Source organism: Dipodomys merriami, unplaced genomic scaffold (genome assembly GCF_024711535.1).
Source record: "Dipodomys merriami isolate MVZ:Mamm:240054 unplaced genomic scaffold, mDipMer1.0.p SCAF_4, whole genome shotgun sequence".
Lineage (NCBI taxonomy): Eukaryota > Metazoa > Chordata > Mammalia > Rodentia > Heteromyidae > Dipodomys > Dipodomys merriami.
In genome coordinates, this window is record NW_027205603.1 from 54285986 (window position 1) to 54305847 (window position 19862).

Here is a 19862-nt window from a genome sequence, read left to right on the forward strand (position 1 = left end):
ATAGCAGGTTGGTTATAAGCATGAATTTTATGAAAGTATCCTTTGAAGTGGGTTGTTCTGTTTTGTTTTGTGACAGGGTCATTTCAAACTCAGTTTTGCTTCAGTCTCCCAAATGCCAGGATTATGTGCATGCACCATTGTACCTAGCTGGTATAGAGCTGAAAGAATTTAGAGAGGCAGAGGAGCTGGGGACAAATATGCTCTAAGTCAAGAATTCCAGGTTTAGCTCATAAGATATGGTAAGCTCTGGTCAGCCATCATTGTCTTTCTTTCTTTCTTTTTTTTAAATCGGTATTAAGGCTTGAACTTAACCTCAAACTCTTGCAAGTTTTTTTTTTTTTTCCTCACAGCAGTCACTCTACCAGTTGAGCCATTTTCCAAGTCAGGATTTGTGAAGTTTCTCTCAATTTCATCACCACGGTCCACTTCAGTTTTGTTTGTTTGTTTTGCTGATAAATTGGAGTTGATGAGTCTCCGATTTGTCAGTCCAGGCTGTCTTTGAACTGCAATCCTTAGATCTCAGTGTCCTGCGAAAGAGCCACCAGTGCCTGGCTGTATTTTTCACCTTTAGCCAGTACTGATGAAATCCTGATAGGAGTAGGAGATGGCAATGGAGTCTTGCTAGAAGGAAGGCTACACAATAGGCAGTGGACATATACCAAAGACTTGATATTGGGTTGTAACTATACATGGGAAGGCCTGTAGCTCCACTTCTAAAGAAAGGGTTGGAGTTGATGTAGCAGAATCCTCATGGCAGGCTTATTGAATAAATCTATCTGGAAGCAGATTTGTGGGTGAGATACTCTGTTACTCTTTTAACAACTTGCATATCATGTTTGAATAATTACTAGAAAGCAAGTGGAAAAAGCAACTTCATGAATATTGCAATCGAAGGCTTCAGACCTGAGCATTTATGTAATAGCTTCCACTTCCCAGGCAGACATAATGGATTTTTAGACATAAAAGAGAAGCAGAGGTCACAGTCATTTTCAGGAGAGGAGGATCTGCTAACAATAGGAGCAATTTGCATTCTGTCCACAGAGAACTAATGTAATTGTCAGCAGTTTGCTGAATAATCAGTTATGCCTGACATGTTTTGTAGCTTTTATATAAACGTTTTTAAGAGGGAAAAATGCGTTCAGTTGATAATATTCTACCTCTTTGGTAGAGACTTAGTACATAAATATCTCCATTCTCTGTTGTGTTCTCCCTATCCTTAGAAAGACTTTTCTGATTGCTGATGGAGTCTTCTCTACATGTTGCAGGGATTTTAGGGATCTTTTTTTTTCCTTCTATGATTATCTACCTGGGTGTCGCCGCCGACAATCCTTTACAAGACTAAACCATTTTGTACCAAGGTGGGAGAAATTATACAATTTATTCCATAGATTCTGTATAAGAAATGTAAGACAAAATTCCTGGCGCATAACAGATTTAGGGTTATGATAGTATCTCCCTTTTTTACTAATGAGGAACTCTAGATTCAAGGATATGAAGTTACTTTTGTGTAGTTAAACAGCTAGCACTGGATTCAGTTCCTTTCAGTTCCAGGGCTATTCTTCAGTACTGCCCCTTCAAGTGCTCTTCCCCCCCCCCCCCCCCCCCCCCCCGACTGGAGATTGCTGGGGGAGAAGGGGGCGGAGGGTCTGGGTCAGTGAGATTTTCTCTGATATTCCTTGGCACAGCAGGAGAGAAGAGGGCCTAAGTTGGATGCCCCCTGTAGAACAGTAGCCTTGCCTACCTTATATCGACTCATTAGGAAAATCTAGGTGACTGATGTCCAAGTTGTACTCTAACCCAGTTAAAGCAAATGCCTTTGTGAGGTACAGGCATTGGCATCTTTAAAGATGGTTCTAGTAAGAGCCATAATTGAGAACCATTGCTGTAAAATATGTAGACATGTGGGCAAGAGTAGAGGGAAGGGGATAATGGGTATCTTTATGCCCAAGGTTTGGCTCTTACTTAGTCAAAAATTTTTTTTAAAACTGGAACATCCTATGTATTTGGTTAAATAAAGTAAAAGTTAGGTAATAATTGTATCTGTTGTGCTTTGTAGCAATGTGTAGCTTTAAGCAAAGAAAAAGAAATGGAGATTGTGCTTGGACTTTCTCTGAACGATAAAGTGTATACTGAGTTGAAAAGATAACTGTGTCTTAATTGCCATCTTAAGAGGTACTTTTTACTATCATCTGGTGAGTTTTATCTCAGCCAAGTGCATAAAGTCACATCACAGGGCTGAGTCCATAATAGCAAATCCCCAGGAGTCTCATAGAGAAACAGTCTCATTCCATCATGTTCACTCTGCAAGCCTATCTAGCAATTGATCTTGAAAATCAGCTGTTTCCACTAGGAGTGAGTGAGTTTCTTAAAGGCACTCGGTCACCTGCCTTCTCATCTCATTGGTTTTCTTATAGCTGCAGAGATGGCTGCCCAGTGTGTTACCAAGGTGGAGCTGAATGTTTCCTGTGACAATCTCTTGGATAAAGATGTAGCCTCGAAGTCAGACCCTTTGTGTGTGTTATTTTTAAACACAAGTGGACATCAGTGGTATGAGGTAATACTAAATACTTTAGGCAAAGAGCCATTTGAATTATTCTTTTCACAATGTGAGGAGTAGTTTCTTTTTTAGACTGTTAGAAATGTAATGCCATCTAACTTGTTGCTGTAGCTTTTTGTTTTGAAAATGTGCCTTGGCTCGTGGAATTCTCCATATGAAACGCCCTTTAGTTTCTTATTCATATATATATGTATATTTATGTACATTTAGTACATAAAGATGCTAAAATCCAAGTGCACCTTTGATCTGAAGAAACTTTTTTATTTGTTTTCATTTGGGGTGTTGGGTATAGGTTGAACGTACAGAGAGAATTAAGAATTGTCTGAGTCCCAAGTTTTCCAAGACATTTATTATTGATTACTACTTTGAAGTGGTTCAGAAATTGAAATTTGGAATTTATGACATCGACAACAAAACCATTGAGTTGAGTGATGATGACTTCCTAGGAGAATGTGAATGTACCCTTGGACAAGTGAGTACCAATAGCTCTTACATTCTCTCTTAGCTGAATCTTTAACCAAAATTTCGATGTTTTGACCAATATTCACTAGTTTCATTTTTAAACTTGGAAAATAATCACTTTAGAAACTGAGTTTATATAGTAGTATGATTGCCTTCAAGGTTGTTGAATTTATGATGGTGTGTGGTGTGTGTGTGTGGGGTGCGGGGGTTAAGGACCATATGCTTCTGGCAGAACGCATTCTTTTTTTTTTTTTTTTTTTTGAGTTAGGGATGATTTATTAGACATTTCAAGAAATCAAACCCCTGATGACTCACACCTATAATACTAGCGAATCATAAGGCTGAGATCTGAGGATTACAGTTTGAAGTCAGCCCAAGCAGGAAAGTCCATGAGATTCTTACCTTCAGCTAACTAGCAAAAAGTAAGAAGTGTGGTCTGTACCAGCCTTGAACAAAAATATTCAAGGGACAGCTCCCTGGCCCTGAGTTCAAGACTGGATACTGGCACACACAGAGGAAAACAAAAAACAAGATTCCAGCTTTGCTGAGCTCAGTATAGTTTATTTTTATGGTCAAGTTGTAATCCTGTTGATATATTGTTAATTTCTCTGATTGATGTTCTCCGAGTATGATGATACCTCTAGACTCTGATGCCCAAGCACCACCAGTTTACCTGATTTGCTCTTCTTCCACCTAAGAGGTGTTGCCTTAAACTTCACTTCCCCCTTGAGCCCTCTCTGACCCGCTAGATTAGCATGGAGGACTTCACTAACCTCATCTTGGCATCATATTTCAGTTTAAAATTTGCCTTACTGCCTTATTACCTGTGTAAGATAAACTTGGTCAGAGCAAGTATGTGTGTGCTGTCACTACTAACTTCTAGCTCTGTCTCATTTATTGGAAGAGGTCATGACCATTTGTATAAATTGAGGAAAGCCTTAGTAGGGAGGAGTCTATTTTATTTTCAATGAGTTATATTTAACCAAAGTTGTGTTTTATGAGATTATTTTTCAGTATTGAATTACTTGGAGACCATGGTTTTTACTCTCCCAAAGACATTACAAAATGGACCTGATCTGTAAAACTTACATGAATAGGGAAAATTAAGGAAGTATTTTGTTTTGTCTTGTTTTGTTTGAATAAAAATTATGTAACTGAAATTCTAATGAATTTGAGAAGTATGTCAATTTGAAAGTATGTCAGTGTATAATATTATTCTAAGCAAAGTGATGTTTTCTGCAAACAGATATTAAACTTATGTGTTAGTTGAAATTTTGGATCACATTTATTGAATGTTCTGAGGCCTACCTTTTATCTTTCAGGGTTTCAGCTCAGTGATCTGTGTAGAAGATGAAAATCTGACCCTAGTTTCCCATGACAAGAGAGAAGTTAAACTTTGAAACAATTAGTAAAGAAACTACTGGTCCGGGAGATTGTATCTGACAGAGTAGGCTTTTGGGAAATCTTTTCCAGAGTTTTAAATGTGGAGATAAATTTTAAATGTCATTACATTCTTTTTACCTCTAAGGAATGGACTTTAATGTTTCCATATCTAATGAATTTAAATGAACTTTATTCTTAACCTTTTCTTTTGAAATTATTCAGTTTAAATGTTTACATGTTGAGATGAAATAGCACTTTATATTACTCTTTACTCTTTACTTTTAATAGATTGTTTCCAGTAAAAGGATAACTCGACCACTGGTACTTAAAAATGGAAAACCTGCTGGAAAAGGGAGTATTACGGTAAAGACATTTGTCTTTTGTTTCAAAAGATTTAGCACAATTAGTCCTGCTGAAGTTATATCCAAATATAGACAAGGATATATATATCTCAAACTAATATTCTACAGCTATGCTTGGTCATTTGAATATTGTCTTCCATTCTCCTTTGCCACAGTGATAACAAAATTCCCATAATGTGCTGTACTAAAAGGAGAGAAATGAGGTGTGAGGATCCCTTCTTTCAGTATTTTAAGTTGCCCTTTAGATAGAAATCAGGTGTAATTGGTGATGCTTGTCCCTTACCTAGGGAAGCTCAAGTCCCAAGTTAGAATGCAACTACTTAATAATCTTTTTTTTTGTGTGTGTGTCAGTCCTGGGGCTTGGACTCAAGGCCTGGGTGCTATCCCTGAGCTTCTTTTACTCAAGGCTAGTACTCTATCACTTGAGCCACAGCATCACTTCTGGCCTTTTCTGAATAGTTTCTTGGAGATGAGAGTCTCATGGACTTTTTTTTTTTTACTTTATTTTTTATTGTGAAAATACTGTACAGAGGGGTTACAATTACATGGGCAAGATAATGAGTACATTTCTTTTTTTTCATGTTTTCTATGAATTCTTTTTTTTTAATTTTAATTTTTTTATTGTGAAAATACTGTACAGAGGGGTTACAATTACATGGGCAAGATAATGAGTACATTTCTTATCAAGCATTGTAGCCTCCTCCTTTGTTTACCCTTCCCATCCCTTCCCATCCTCCTCCCCCCCCCAAGTTGTAAAGTTCATTTTCAACATGACAACTTGTACTTCTCATTGTTGCAACAGGTCCACCTGTATTCTCATGGCCTTTTCTATATGGACTGACTTTGAACCATGATCCTCAGATCTCAGCCTCCTGAGTGGTTAGGATTACAGGTGTGAGCTACCCAGCTTAAGATAATCCTGGTAGATCATACCTTTCCATAGTGGATTGTTCCTCAAGAGATGGCAATGGAACCTATAAACTCTATGACTGCTTTTAGTTCTTTTTTTTGGGGGGTCGTGGGGCCTGAACTCTGGGCCTGGGTGCTGTCCCTCAGCTCTTCAGCTCAAGGCTAGCACTCTACCACTTGAGACACAGTGCCACCTCCGGCTTTTTTCTTTTTGCTTATGTGGTGCTGAGGAATTGAACCCAGGGCCTCAGGCATGCAAGGCAAGCACTCTACCACTGAGCCACCTTCATAGCCCTGATTTTAGTTCTTGTACTCTGTTATACACCCACCATCACTTCCATGGCAGATTACTGGCACTGATAAAAGGAATATGTGCTTTATCATCCTGTAGATTTCTATTACATGGTGACCAATTTAAAACACTGTGGCTTCTCGAATTTCTGTCCAGGGAACCACTGCCTGGTATGCTTTTTCTCAGACTGGAAGCTTGGCGTCTAGAGAGAGACATGTTAAAGAGTTATTGCATTTATCAAATACGTTTTTCTTGTACATTGTTGGCTCTAGGTTAGATTTTCTTTCTTTCTTTGTTTTTTGCTGGAGAAACAAATCTTTAATTTCAAAGAATAAAAATAACTTGTCTTGCACCTAAGTTACAAGCATAAACAGAAATCAATATATGAGGGTTAATAGATGATTGATATAACCAGAGAAAATAGTAAGGTTGCCTCAGCTGAGTAGAGTTGAACCTAACTGTTGACTAATTGGTACTTCTCTTATTTGTACTGATCAATACTTCTGGAACGTGCTGTTTGGAAAGGAACAATGCAGGTATTAAGATACCATGAGAACAAGATTCTGCTTTTGTTTCCTCCATCCTTTCAGTTCCTGTCAGTTCATAAAAATGAAGTATCAGCGAGGCTGGGAAGGTGACTCAGTGGTAGAGCGCTTGTCTCACATACATGAGGCCCTGGGTTCGATTCCTCAGCACCACCTAAACAGAAAAAGCCAGAAGTGATGCTGTGGCTCAAGTGGTAGAGCCCTAACTTTGAGCTGAAGAGCTGAGGAACAGTGCACAGGCCCAGAGTTCAGGCTCCATGACCAACAAAAAAAAGTATCAGGGACTGAAGAGGCAGATTCTCAAGTACACTGAGGTAGAAAGGTTTCAGGGAAGGATTCACTCTGTAGTACAGTGGAATTTGGGATCCTGGGAACAGTTCTAGGTTAGATTTTCAAAGGTCAACGAATGTTCAGACTGTTGGGAATGTTGATTTTCATGAGACAGAAGATTATCACTAGTTAGCTTTATGACTTTTAGGGCTTGATAGCCTGGGATTTGTTTTTGTTTTTTGTTTTTAATTTAATTTTATTGTAAAGATGTTCTTTAGAGGGGTTACAGTTACATGAGTAAGGTAATCAGTACATTTCTTGTTGAGCTTTGTTTGGGATTTGTTTTTAAGTGAAGTAATTCAGTTTCATTGGATGAAAACACACTTTAAAGAGTTGTCCCAAATTTGATTTCTTCATATTTATTTATGTTTGGAGCTATTTTAGTTTTGTCCAAATCTTCCAGGGCTTTGATTTCTCTGTGGAATAGAAAATATTCAGTTTAGGCAACTGAATTTAAAAAGAGAGTTGCATAATGTATACTTGGTATATTTGGCAAAAATACTTATTTCACACACATATAAGAATAGGTAAATGTTTGTTAATAGTATTATTTTAGAAGTCATATATATTAAAATAGACTTTCTATACTATTAGATAAAAAGCACTTGGTTCATAAGGTTATCAGCATCACTTATCAGGTTTTCTTTCATTTACCTTCTCTACTCAGATTTCAGCAGAAGAAATAAAGGATAATAGAGTGGTCTTATTTGAAATGGAAGCCAGAAAACTGGATAATAAGGTGGGTAGATTATGCAAATTCAACAAGAAATACCAGGTTTGCCTCACATTGAAAAAAAAATTCAATTTGCAATTCAGTTAGCATAGCTTTTCAGTTACTTCCCCCACGTGTGTGTGTGTGTGTGTGTGTGTGTGTGTGTGTGTGTGTGTGTGTGTGTGTGTGTGTGTGTGTGTGTGTGTGTGTGTGTGTGTGTGTGTGTGTGTGTGTGTGTGTGTGTGCAGAATACATTTCCCTTCACTTTGTCTTTCACATAGATGTTATCAAAGAATTTGTTTAGATTAATACAAGAAGTGAATAAAAGCATTGATGTTTTTATAAAAGTTATGCAAAGACAGTAGTTGGATTAGTGGTTTACTGCTGATAAGTTACTCTTTTTGTTTTCAAAAGTCAGCACCCAATTGCTTATTTCCTAACAAGAATGCTTCTTGGAGGGACATTTTCCTACATTAGCTATTTTGAGAACAATCTACAGAGGAAGGCAAATTGAAGCATTTGGTTTTTTTCCCCCCATATTTACCATTTTTTGATGAAGCTGGTTCCTTAGCATTCTGTAAGTATAACCATGAGATTTTTGGTTTACTTTGTTTTATTTTTTTTTTCAGAATCAGTATCAACTCATGATTTAAACATTATGAACTATAATGGGCTAACTTGTTCAAAGTATCCGAACCTTCCTTTGAGGGTACTTCTTTTAGTTTATTCCTGAGACCTTTTGGCATGACCTTAGTGATCTTTAGAGTCCTTGCTCTGTGGCAAGACAGTTATGGTCAGAGGTTTTTAAAATGAAGCTCTGCTCCAAACTGGCAGGCACATTAAGAGCAGTCTTACCATCTTTAGGGGAATTGGTATGTAGCAGCTATGTGTGGGCAGAGATGCTCACAATTTGTTGTATACTATTCCTCATTGTTTCTAGAGCTCTTGAGTTTAGTGATTGCAGAATATGCCATCACGTTTAATAGACAAGACTTATTTACTTACTTTTTTGTGCTGCTCCTGGGGCTTGAACTCTGGGCCTGGGTACTGTCTCTGAGATTTGCTCATAGCTAGTGTTCTACTGCTTGAGTCATGGCTCCACTTCCTGATTTTTGGTCATTAGTTGGAGATAAGAGTCTCACGGACTTTCCTGCCCAGGCTGATTTCGAACTATGACTCCTGAGTAGGTATGATTATGGGTGTGAGTCACCAGAGCCTGACTAGAAATGACTTTTTTTTTAAAGAACTAAATGATTTGGTATGGTGGTATACACTAGTAATTCTTTAGCCTGGGCCCTTTAAGTAAATGTTTCATAAAAGATATTTTTTTCACCTTGTTGTTTCCCTTGGAGGTCAGAGTTAGGAACTTAACAGTTTAATGACCTTTGAAGAAAAGTTTGTTTTCTAGTCTTCAAAATGGTAGTAAGCAAATTGTGCCTTTCCCATGGAAATATTTTTAAGATAAGTCACATGGTATGTTAATGTGTTTTTGCAATATTAACTAATCTAAGTAGGATTCTGTTCTTAGTTTTATAATGTGAGGGACTCTGGGAGGCTTATTTCATTAATGTAAGATCCTTCTGAGCGATAAGGTAAAAAGTTCTGCATAATCATTTTGTTTAAACTTTTTGCTGCATACTACATGTTATATTTGCTTGCATTAAATTTCATGTTCATTGAAGGAGTATTATCTTGGATTTTAAATATGGGGTGTTGTTACGATGGAATAAATCTTTACTTCAGAAACATACTTGCACAAAGTATTAGCAAGTGCTCTCATTTTAAAAAATAGCAAGTCACATATACTTAGTAGTATATGTCTTTCAAAATAAAGACAGAAAGTGAAAAAAATTAAATCATCCATAATTATACCACTAATTTGTCCTCTACTATTGATTTATATGTCATTTTGGAATTATTTGTACATTTGTGTGCAAGTGTGAATGCATGTGTTTTGAGAACAATGATGGGATTTACATTAGAAATTTTAAACTCATACATGAGTTAGACCAAAAGGTTACAAGCATATAATGTGTTCACACATGTTTCAGAGGAGAATGAATGTGTTTGTTTATTTCAAATGTAGGATCTTTTTGGAAAGTCAGATCCATACCTGGAATTTCACAAGCAGACATCAGATGGAAACTGGCTAATGGTTCATCGAACAGAGGTGAAAATCTGAATCTGAAAAGTAGAGTGGAAGTTTTCTTTGGAATTCTAGTTATCTGAATTTTTCAAAGATTAAATATTTATTGGAACATTAATTTCAGTTTGGATATAAATACTAAGTTAGCATGCTTACTTTTTTTGCTTTTAATGAGGAGATGCTAGTATGCTTAATTATTTTTGTTTAAAAACTTTAGGTAACCTAAAGAACATTTGTTTTCCCCTCACTGAATTCACTGTTGCTCATCCCTGCACACACTTGTCACCTCTAGCTCTAGTGTACCCTTTCTCTCTGTTTCTGAACACGTATGAACATACACACTTAATGCACACGTACACTTTCCCTTTGTAAAACTCTTCTAATACAAGCAAGGACATTAAGACCATTTATAAATACTATAGCAGCAGTTTTCAAAATCAAGGGCATTCTGAGTGGGTGGGTATGGCTGAAGTAGAAGAGCACCTGCTTAGCAAACGCAAGGCTCTTCTTTCCAACCCTAGTACTGAAGGAGAAAAGGCATTCTACATTACCATACCTGAGAAAATTACCACTGGTTTAACATTGTCATTCTATGTAGGAATTCAGGTGTCCTCAGTTGTCCCACACTTCTTAGGTACATTCTGATTTGTTTTGCTTTGTCTAGGATCCATTGAAGGTTCATTGGATCTTATGCTACTAATATAGGGCTCTTATTTTCTTCCTTATACTTTCATGTCATTGAAACTCTTGAATAATTAAGACCAGAATGTCGAATATACTAGAATCTTCTCTTTTTTTCACATCTAGATTGAGATCAAACATATCTGTTAAAAACTCTCTGTGTGGTCCATCATCTGAGCACTCAGTTTGGACGATGCTAGACTTGATTGCTTTAAGCTGATGACCATAAGATCTTGCCACAATAAAGTCCCCATTGTTTTTTGTTTTTTATGTTTTTTTTTGGTCAGTTGTGGGGCTTGAACTCTAGGCCTGGGCACTGTCCCTGTGCTCTTCAGCTCAAGGCGAGCACTCTACCAGTTGAGCCACCGCACCATTTCTGGTTTTCTGGTGGTTAATTGGAGATAAGAGTCTCATGGACTTTCCTGCCTGGGCTGGCTATGGACCTTAATCCTCAGATCTCAGCCTCCTGAGTAGCTAGGGTTACAGGTGTGAGCCACTGGTGCCTGGTTTCATTTTTTTTATTCTTGTAATTAATAAGTAAATACATGATGTGTAATTACATGAATTGCTTACTAATGGTTATGGCATCTGTTGATGCTCTTTGGTTAAAACAGTTGATGAATTGGTTAAAATGGGTTGAAAATGGTTTTCTTTTTGTATCTTTGTAAATACTTGGATTGTTATAATTCTTAATATCATTATTTTTGCTGCTCATTTGAATCCATATCTATGTAGGAAAGGCTTCTTCAAATAGTTTCTGAGTTCATTGTGACCCTATTTGTTTCAAAGCAATCTCTTAATTTATTATAGAGTATGTTTTTTATTTTATCCTGTCCCAAAGTTGGAATGACCCATTTCTCAGAAGACACTGTACTTCTCTAAGAGGCATTGGGATTGGATTTAGACTTCAACAAATTAATACTAGAAGAGCTCATTGATACCAAGCTATATCATTGTTTTCAGGTTTTTCAGTGTACAGAGCTGGGAAACATATATTTGTGTACAAGTATTTATATGTCACTAAAAAATTTTAAATTATAAATTTTCTCAAACTTAAATCTAACAAGGTTAATTCTTACCAATTCTTATTCCATGGTCGTCTTCAATGAAATGCCTAGTATCTAACAGCAAGCTTCAGTTTTCTTCTCTCTTCTTCTCACTCCTTTTCTTCCCTCCCTGCTCTTCCCCTTCCTCCTCTCCCTCCACTCCTTCCTCCTTTCTTCCTCTCTTCCTCTCTTTTTTTCCTCCTCTTCCTTTCTTATTTTCTGTGATTTTCTAAGAAATGGTCTCCCTTTGTGGTCTAGGCTGACCTCAAAATTGTTATCCTCTGTCTCAACCTCCTGAGTGCTGGGATTACAGGCATCTGTCACCCTGCCATAGCTGGCTACACTTTCTAAAGATGAGGTGAACATATTTCCTATGTGGTTTTCATCTTTTCTGAGGAATGTGCTACAATTGGACAATTTATTAAAATTTTCATGAGACAGTTATATAATGTTGTCCTAGCTAGTTTTTTTTAATTGAAAGAAGTGGGTCAAAATTTATGGGTGAATAATAGAATGTAGTAAGAGCTTTGGAAAGGCAAGAGCAAAATGTTAATGAATTAGATATTGTTCTAATAGATCTTTTAATCCACATTTTTATAGGTTATTAAGAATAACTTGAATCCTGTTTGGAAGCCTTTTAAAATCTCTCTTAACTCCCTGTGCTATGGAGATATGGACAAAATCATTAAGGTAATTTGAAATTCTATGTAGCTGTTATATGACTTAACCAGTGGGTTTATATATTGATAAATCCATCATCAATTTGAAATATCATTAGGTTAATCTGTGCGTAACTGACTGGTAACTGTGTTGTTTGTGTGCATAAGCCTGGGTTCAATCTCCAGCACCCCTCCCCCCAAAAAAAGAAAAAGAAGAAAGCAAATATCATTCTAAAGATGCATTTCATACACTACTTACCAAACATTATAGCTTAGCAACACAATATGCTGTAAAGTATCTGCTATTTATCTAAGTGGTCATGTAGCTGATGGGAGCTTCAGCTTGCTGCTGTTACCCCACATTGCAAGATAGTCCTTTTAGAGTTTGTGTGTGTGTGTGTGTGCATGCGTGTGCGCATGTGAGTGCAGGAGTGAGCCTGCAAGAGAATCTTATTACCCATCATTAGCCCAGGAAGATACCAAAATTCAAAACTTAATGTACAGTTTCTGCTGATGGTCTCACTTTCACACTACCATAAAACCAAAAATATTATGTCCAACCATCCTAGGTTAGGAACTGACATATATAATAAATATATATGTAAATACACATATATTATCTTATTCAAGTTAATATTTTTAAAGTAAATTATTTCATGGACATGCGCACACCCACACCCACACATATATACCTGTGTACATAAATTTATACATATATGCATAGAACACTATTCTAATGATGGTATTATGTGAGAGGATAAGGGGAAAGGAAAGAAAGAATGAACAAAAGAAAAAGAAAGATGGAATTTGAATATTGACTGCAGCTTTGTATGAAGAGGGCATAAGGAACCTCATGGAGAATTGTTGGTTAATAGGGGATTGGGAAGGCGGGCTGATAAAGCAATAGAGAAGCCTATTCTGAGAAAAAAAATATATCTATATATAGAGATATATAGATATATAGATATGCATCTGAAATACCACAGTGAAATCCCTTGGTGCAATATATATATAATTTTCAGGAAACACTTACAGTACCAGAGAGAGGGAGAAGACTGAAAAAGAGAGTAATGATGAATATGGCCAATATATTTATTTGCATTATGTTTTTATAAGGTGGAGCAGAAGGGGAAGAGTGAAAAAGTGAGATTGATTGAGGTATATGGTGTACAGGTGGAAATATCACAGTGAAACCCTCCTTGTATAACTAACATATGCAAATTAAACGAGTCAAAAGACCAGGCTCTAGTGGCTCATGCCAATAATCCTAGCTGCTCTGGAGGCTGAGATCTGAGGATCATGATTCAAAGCCAGCCCAGGCAGGAAAGTCTGTAGACTCTTATCTCCAATAAACCCACCCAGGAAACTGGAAATGGCATTGTAGCTCAAGTGGTAGAGCGCTAGCCTTGAGCTGAAGATCTGAGGGACAGCACCCAGGCTCAGAGTTCAAGCTCCGACCAAATAAATAAAAATAAAAGAGTCAAAAATAAAAGTCAATGATTTATTACATACCTACAGAACTGAGTTTTATGTATATATGCTATTGCTGAAATAAAAATGTGTTCTAGTTAGTACAGAAGTCTGTTTGAAGAAGGCATGTTTAATAAATTTGTTGACCTAATGTTTCATCAGTATAATTTCTATTTTATTCAATATTTTTAGAAATAAATGTCTAAATTAATATTTTTTCTTTTAACTATGATTTCATTGCTTTGTAAATGGAAACTATGCCCTTTACTTGAGTGTATCCCTTGCATATTTCAAAGCAGATGTTACCCTAAGAACCCAGATGTTCCTCCTACCCATAGTAAGGAGGAGAATAGTGGTGGCATTGCTCTAATGAGGAAAAGGAGAAAACTTTTGAATGTGCTGTTACCACAGTTTGAAGTCAGGCCTCCCACTCTTACTCAATTTGCTTGCTTGCTCAGCTGGTGCTGCACTTCTCTACTTACTTTGTTACTTTGGAGACAGTCTCATGGACTCTTCAGAGTTTCACAGCCTTTGCTGGGATAGACTTGAGCCACATTTCTCCAGATTTCAGCCTCTTCCATAGCTAGGATTACAGGTCTGAGACACCAGCCCCTGGCTGCCCTACCAGTTTTTTTTTAATTAAACAGTTTATTTGTATTTATAGGCATTAGAAACAAATGCATTGATATATTTAAGAAATAAGTTCTAGAGAGATACAATAAAATGGAAGACTTTCTTATGTTTAAAGCTCAGTAGTCCAAGGATTTTTACTCATGATTTTTTTTCTCATTTTTAATTTTCTTATTGTAATCAATGTATTAAAAGTAGAATAGGATTATGAAACAGGATTTGAAGTCAGACCACAGTTCAAGCCCTTTAACAAGATAATGGATGCTGGGCACATCAGCCTAACGTCTTTACTAACATGATGGAGGTAATAACTTCTCCCATACAAGAAAGTAAAGGTGAAATCATGAAAGTGAACATTTTGAAAATTGGAAGACACTGTAGAGAATGCTGTTATTTTTGAAAACTACTTAATTTCTTAAACTTTAAAAGTGATTGTTAACTATGATTTGTAAGGTAAGTCAAATGCAGTGAAAATCTAGGAATAATGTAAATTGTAGAAAAGAAGCTATAATAATAATTTGTATTATTAGATCAATTACAGAACTTTTGCTTTTCACATTAAAAATACTGGGCACCATTAGATCTAATCTGTAATGATTTGATTGTTTATATTGATAATGCTAACAACAAAACTTTCTAAAAACTTTTTTACTTGCAGTGATATGCTTACAGAGCTAATTTATTGTAGTAAGTAAATTGACTTTCTTAGTTTTGATGAATGTGTTCCATTCTTCAAAATTTCTCAGTTTGTTTTTTAATTATTCACAATTTGTTTTGCCTTTTTGTCACTGACTTTATTTCTCTAGTTCTGCATTTCTTTGCAACATCAGATAGTCATACTTTTGTGGTTTAGTGAATGTCAGAAATGACTTAGAGAAGCAGTGAAGAATTACAGAGCAGAGATAAAGTCAGAATCCTCAGTACTTTCTGTGCTGTAATGTGTCATCACTCAAGCATGTATTTCCATAATATGACTGAGTACATAAGAGAAATAATCATGCATGCTACCACCATGCTTACAATGGGAATGCACTGTGTGGGGGTGTGTTCTTCTACATACATACATATGCGTAAATGTATACCAAGCATATATTTAAATTTCATAAGTTCTTCTGATACCTGTGCTTAATAATCAATAGTACTTAGCGCTTGAATTCTTGAAAAGAGAGAAATTAAATGACATAAACCATCTTGCCTCAAACTTTATTTGAACATAGGCTAGCATTTAAAATGTTACATCTAACCAGGCATTGGTGGCTCATGCCTATTGCCTGTAATCCTAGGTACTTAGGAGACTGAGATTTGAGAATTGCAAATCAAAGCCAGCCTGGGCAGGGAAGTCCATGAGAGTCTTATCTTCAGTTAACTTCCAAAAGGCTAGAGGCAGACCTTGGCTCAAGTGGTAGAGTGATAACCTTTAGTGAGAAAGCTCAGGAATAGTGCCCAGGCCCTGAGTTCAAGCCCCAGGACTGGCACACAGAAAAATCTTATGTCCATCTTCAGGGAGACTTTCTTGTGTGTGTGTGTGTGTGTTTGTAGATAGTAGTGCAAACTTTTAGAGTAAAAATATATTTTATACTTCTTGAAACTTCAGTCAAACATACTTCTTGATGAGATTGGTTTAAATAAAATCTAGGCTTTATGAAAGATTAATCTTGCTTAAATATATATTGTTGTTCCCTGAATGAAATCTAAAATGTAACATTTCATTGTGTATAATAAAACATGTCTGCTGAATTGATCTTGCTAAAATATTAAGATAGTATTTTATGTCCTCTAGAAAAAAATCATTAAAACTATTACTTTTCTTTTCTCTTGATCCAATAAAAAGTCAGATAAAGGGATGTAGCTTTAAATTGGATATTGAAGATATATATGACAAGAGTGAGAATGTCAGATTAGAACAGTTACCAAAGTGCCTATGAAGCTTTTCTTAACAAAATCTTGTACTGTTTCTCACAATTGCCTGCTTTTTTCACTTGATAGACGTTTACTGTTTCCAAAGAGGAATGAAAATCAAGTAAGGAATGAAAGATTTCCAGTTTTGTAGCTGTCATTGTTTAGGACTGAGCAGAAAAACTATCACTCTGCCAAGTGAATATATAACATTTTGACTATTAAGTTGAGGATTAATACAACCACCGAAAGGGGTAGGGGCATGATGGAGCTGTGTATTGGCCAGCATTAATGTAAATTCCTTTAATAAGCTTTTATTTTGAAAGAAGCTCCAGAAGCTCTCAAAGCATAACCTTACTGTACCCATATTGGTTACCACACAAAGCATACCACCAATTAAAGACTTTCTGTTCAAATTCTCCAAGTTTTAGTTCTAAAAAAAAAAAAAGAATAGAAGGATTCCACTGTAGCTCACAATGCTCTTATTGCCCAATGCCACTTAACAGAAATGAAATAATCTGTTTTAAGATCATGAAGTAGTATAAAACATTGTTGCTGAATATTTACAACCATTATGGTCAGTGTTTAGATTCCTTTGAACACCTCAGTTTGCTAATAGTCATGACTTTATTTTTTTCCCATTAATTTTTTCCCTTTGGAAAGAAGTTTAGTATTTGGAAAGACATTTACTTTTTACTTTAGTTTACATTTCATTAGTCAACCTCATACAAAACTAAAGCAAATAAAACAATCTTGTCTGTTTGCAAGAGGGAAGGAGGGAGGACAGAGAGAGAGAGAGAGAGAGAGAGAGAGAGAGAGAGAGAGAGAGAGAGAGAGAGAGAGAGAAACTCAATCTAGAGCTCTTAATCTATATCTTATTTTGCAGCTCATTGTGTCTTTCATGGCAAAGGAAAAGGAGTAGGAAAAGGAAGATGCAGTGAAGACTCCTCAGTGGTCTAAATATCTTTTTCCTAGAATTTTCCATTTATATAAGAGTTCTGATCTTCAGAATGATGAAAATCTGACTTCATATCTAACCTCTGATACAAAGTGCAGGCAATGAAATACATTTTCCATCATTTTAAATTTTCATAGTTTTAGGATTTCATTATAATTTTTTTAGCTGCCTAGGATATTGACTGCCTTTCTCCAGATTATGATCTATAGCCATATAGTGAGTGGTACTGATGATAAAACAGTGAAGAAACAGTTGGGAAAATGAGTGTTTTTTATCTTTTACCAGCACTTGTAAAGGCCATGCCAGAGGAGCTGGAAACGTTAAATGCAGAGTTTCCTTGCCTCTGATTTATCTGGGAGTTTAAGGACAGTTGGGGTTTAAAGGATTTTAACATAACTTCTCTAGAGTTAATTCCTACTTGTGCAGGTAGGGTTTCATACTAAGCATTTTCACTTGGTTTATTTACAAAGGCATTTCTTATTAACAAGTACCTAATACTTAGATACTTGTTAATAAGATTCTATTGATTTACATACTTTTTATCATACAATTCCAGGTAGAGTGTTATGATTATGACAATGATGGATCACATGATCTTATTGGAACATTTCAAACCACCATGACAAAACTGAAAGAAGCTTCCAGGAATTCACCTGTAAGTTTTATCTTTGCATGTACTATATAGTCTAGCTGTGTTTAGTATTAATTTTTTCTTTTGGTATAGAAATAGTTCACAGTGTTTTTCATATTGCATAATTTTCACAAATTGATGGGTTTTATTTGTGTGGTAACTAGCTAATCTAGAGTTCATACTTGGGGTATGTTTCTTGTTTCACGGAACACCATGTAATGGTCCCCCCTGGTGGAGGACCTCCACCAACTTGGAGGAAGGCAAAGATCATTACAGTATCACTCACTGGGAATGGAAGTGACTTTTGCCCCTGTGTCTTAGAAGAGAAAACCTAATAACACAGTCAAGCAATGAATGGAACACCACTTAACTCACATGGAGAAGAAAGAGCAACATGAGCTGTAGTAATAGGTCTCATCCATCATGGCCAGCAGCTTCCTTCTGGCAACATAGGCAGGGAGTTCACCTGTTTACTTCAGTAGAAGCCCCTAGCTATAGAGTCTGAACTGTTGAATTCTGGAAGTAGGGTTGAGGGCAAGTTGATTCATGGCCTAAGGAGAGCAAGCAGTACTCCTGAGTCTGAAAGTGGCAAGCTGTTTCCATGCAGACAAGTAGCTCATACTCATCTCTTGGAAAGAAGTTCTGAGACCCATCCTGTGTGGCTAAGCAGCTGTCATAAACTATGCATGCCAAATATATTTGTATCAGAGGTTGGGTTTCTTTTAGTTTAAGATAGCATATATGATTTTATTTCAAATCTGTAGTTTTAAAGGCTTTAGGTAGTTCCTCCGTTGCAATAATTAATATCTATACTGCCAGACAAATGCCTAGGCTTTTATTATGTACCTTATGTGATTCTTTCACAGGCATTTATAGTCTTCTTTCTGACTTTTCTTTAACCACAAGAAAGGCAGGAGCTTAATTCATTGTCTTTTAAATTATATAATAATAAGCTACAATCTAGTGGCATAATTTTTATAAGACCATTTGGCAGTATTAACCACATTGAGTTTATTATGTAACATTCCAACTTATTTATGAGGGTGCTTCTGAAACCTTTCGGTCTTGCTCTTTAGCCCAGGCTGGCCTTGAACCTGGAGTCTTGCATCTCTGTTCCAAGTGCTGGGATTATAGGCATGTGCCACCAAACCTAGAGTGAAACTTTTAACATTACTTCCATAATAAGTCTTACCCACGGACAAGGCTATGTGTTCTCATATTTGTGTTATCAAAGATTATATAGCACAATGCCTTTTGGTAGACACATTGCAAAAGGATGAGTGAAAAGAGTAAAATAATTTAGATGTTTTTTAATGAGATTCTGTTTAGGATATAATGTTTATGATATATCTGTCCATGTTTTGAACCATTGAGGAATTCCTTTAACATAATTTCAATTAACATTATTATGTCAAATATATTTCCTAATGTTGATTCTTAGAAAATTAGGAATGGCTGTTAATGGTGTACCTAAGAAGCTTCCTATTAGCTAAAAGTAATGATAGGGGATTGATTAAGTATCTCTCAATGTTCTTAATAGGCAAGATGGTGAGAATTCAAAGGTTTAATTTGGAGGTGATTATAACCTTACCTGTGAAAGTAAAAAAAATTACTGAACAGAAACAATTGAGAACAGAGTGTATTACCTGAATTTTCTATAGTTGTAGATGGATAGAGATCAGTCATTATAACAGTAGTGGTAGATACAGTAGGTGACTAGAGTCAAGTATTAAAGAAGGATGGTGGTTTGGAGATGGAGAGAAGATCATTCTGATGGTGAGGGGTGGTCCGTAAATTAGATACATTTTTTAACCCATATTCCCTGTGAAAAGAGATGATCTTTGCCATAGGGTTTATCATAGTGTTGGGCTTCATATGTCTGATTTGTGATGATAGCTTATTTTTAAGCAAAATGTGTTTTTGTTTTGTATAGGTAACATCCAGGAGTAGCATTTTCTTTCTTGATTATAGGGAAGAAAAGTTATCATTTGGAATATTTGCAAAGAAATTAGTTACCAATATAGGTAAATTTCATGCTCATAAACTATTTTAAATCATTTGCAATTATTAAGAGTACCTTAATTGTTGGAAATTTGATCAATAATGATTTCATTGTCTTAATGCATTATGTAGTTCAGAGTTGCATGTTGCAACAGACCTCTACCATAAGTGGTTTGATTCCAAGAGGAAATG

General features: G+C 36.1%; 1 protein-coding gene across 2 annotated transcripts in view; it reads left to right on the forward strand.

Annotated features, from left to right (window-relative positions):
• Cpne3 (copine 3) overlaps nt 1-19862 on the forward strand; it is a 47067-nt gene that overhangs the window by 8560 nt on the left and 18645 nt on the right. For both annotated transcript variants that reach the window (XM_069991019.1, XM_069991020.1), the window contains exons 2-8: nt 2415-2554; nt 2850-3029; nt 4691-4765; nt 7508-7579; nt 9639-9722; nt 12026-12115; nt 17595-17693. In XM_069991019.1, the coding sequence (XP_069847120.1) occupies nt 2423-2554; nt 2850-3029; nt 4691-4765; nt 7508-7579; nt 9639-9722; nt 12026-12115; nt 17595-17693 (732 nt within the window). In that variant the 5' untranslated portion in view covers nt 2415-2422. The remainder of the gene's footprint in view (nt 1-2414; nt 2555-2849; nt 3030-4690; nt 4766-7507; nt 7580-9638; nt 9723-12025; nt 12116-17594; nt 17694-19862) is intronic.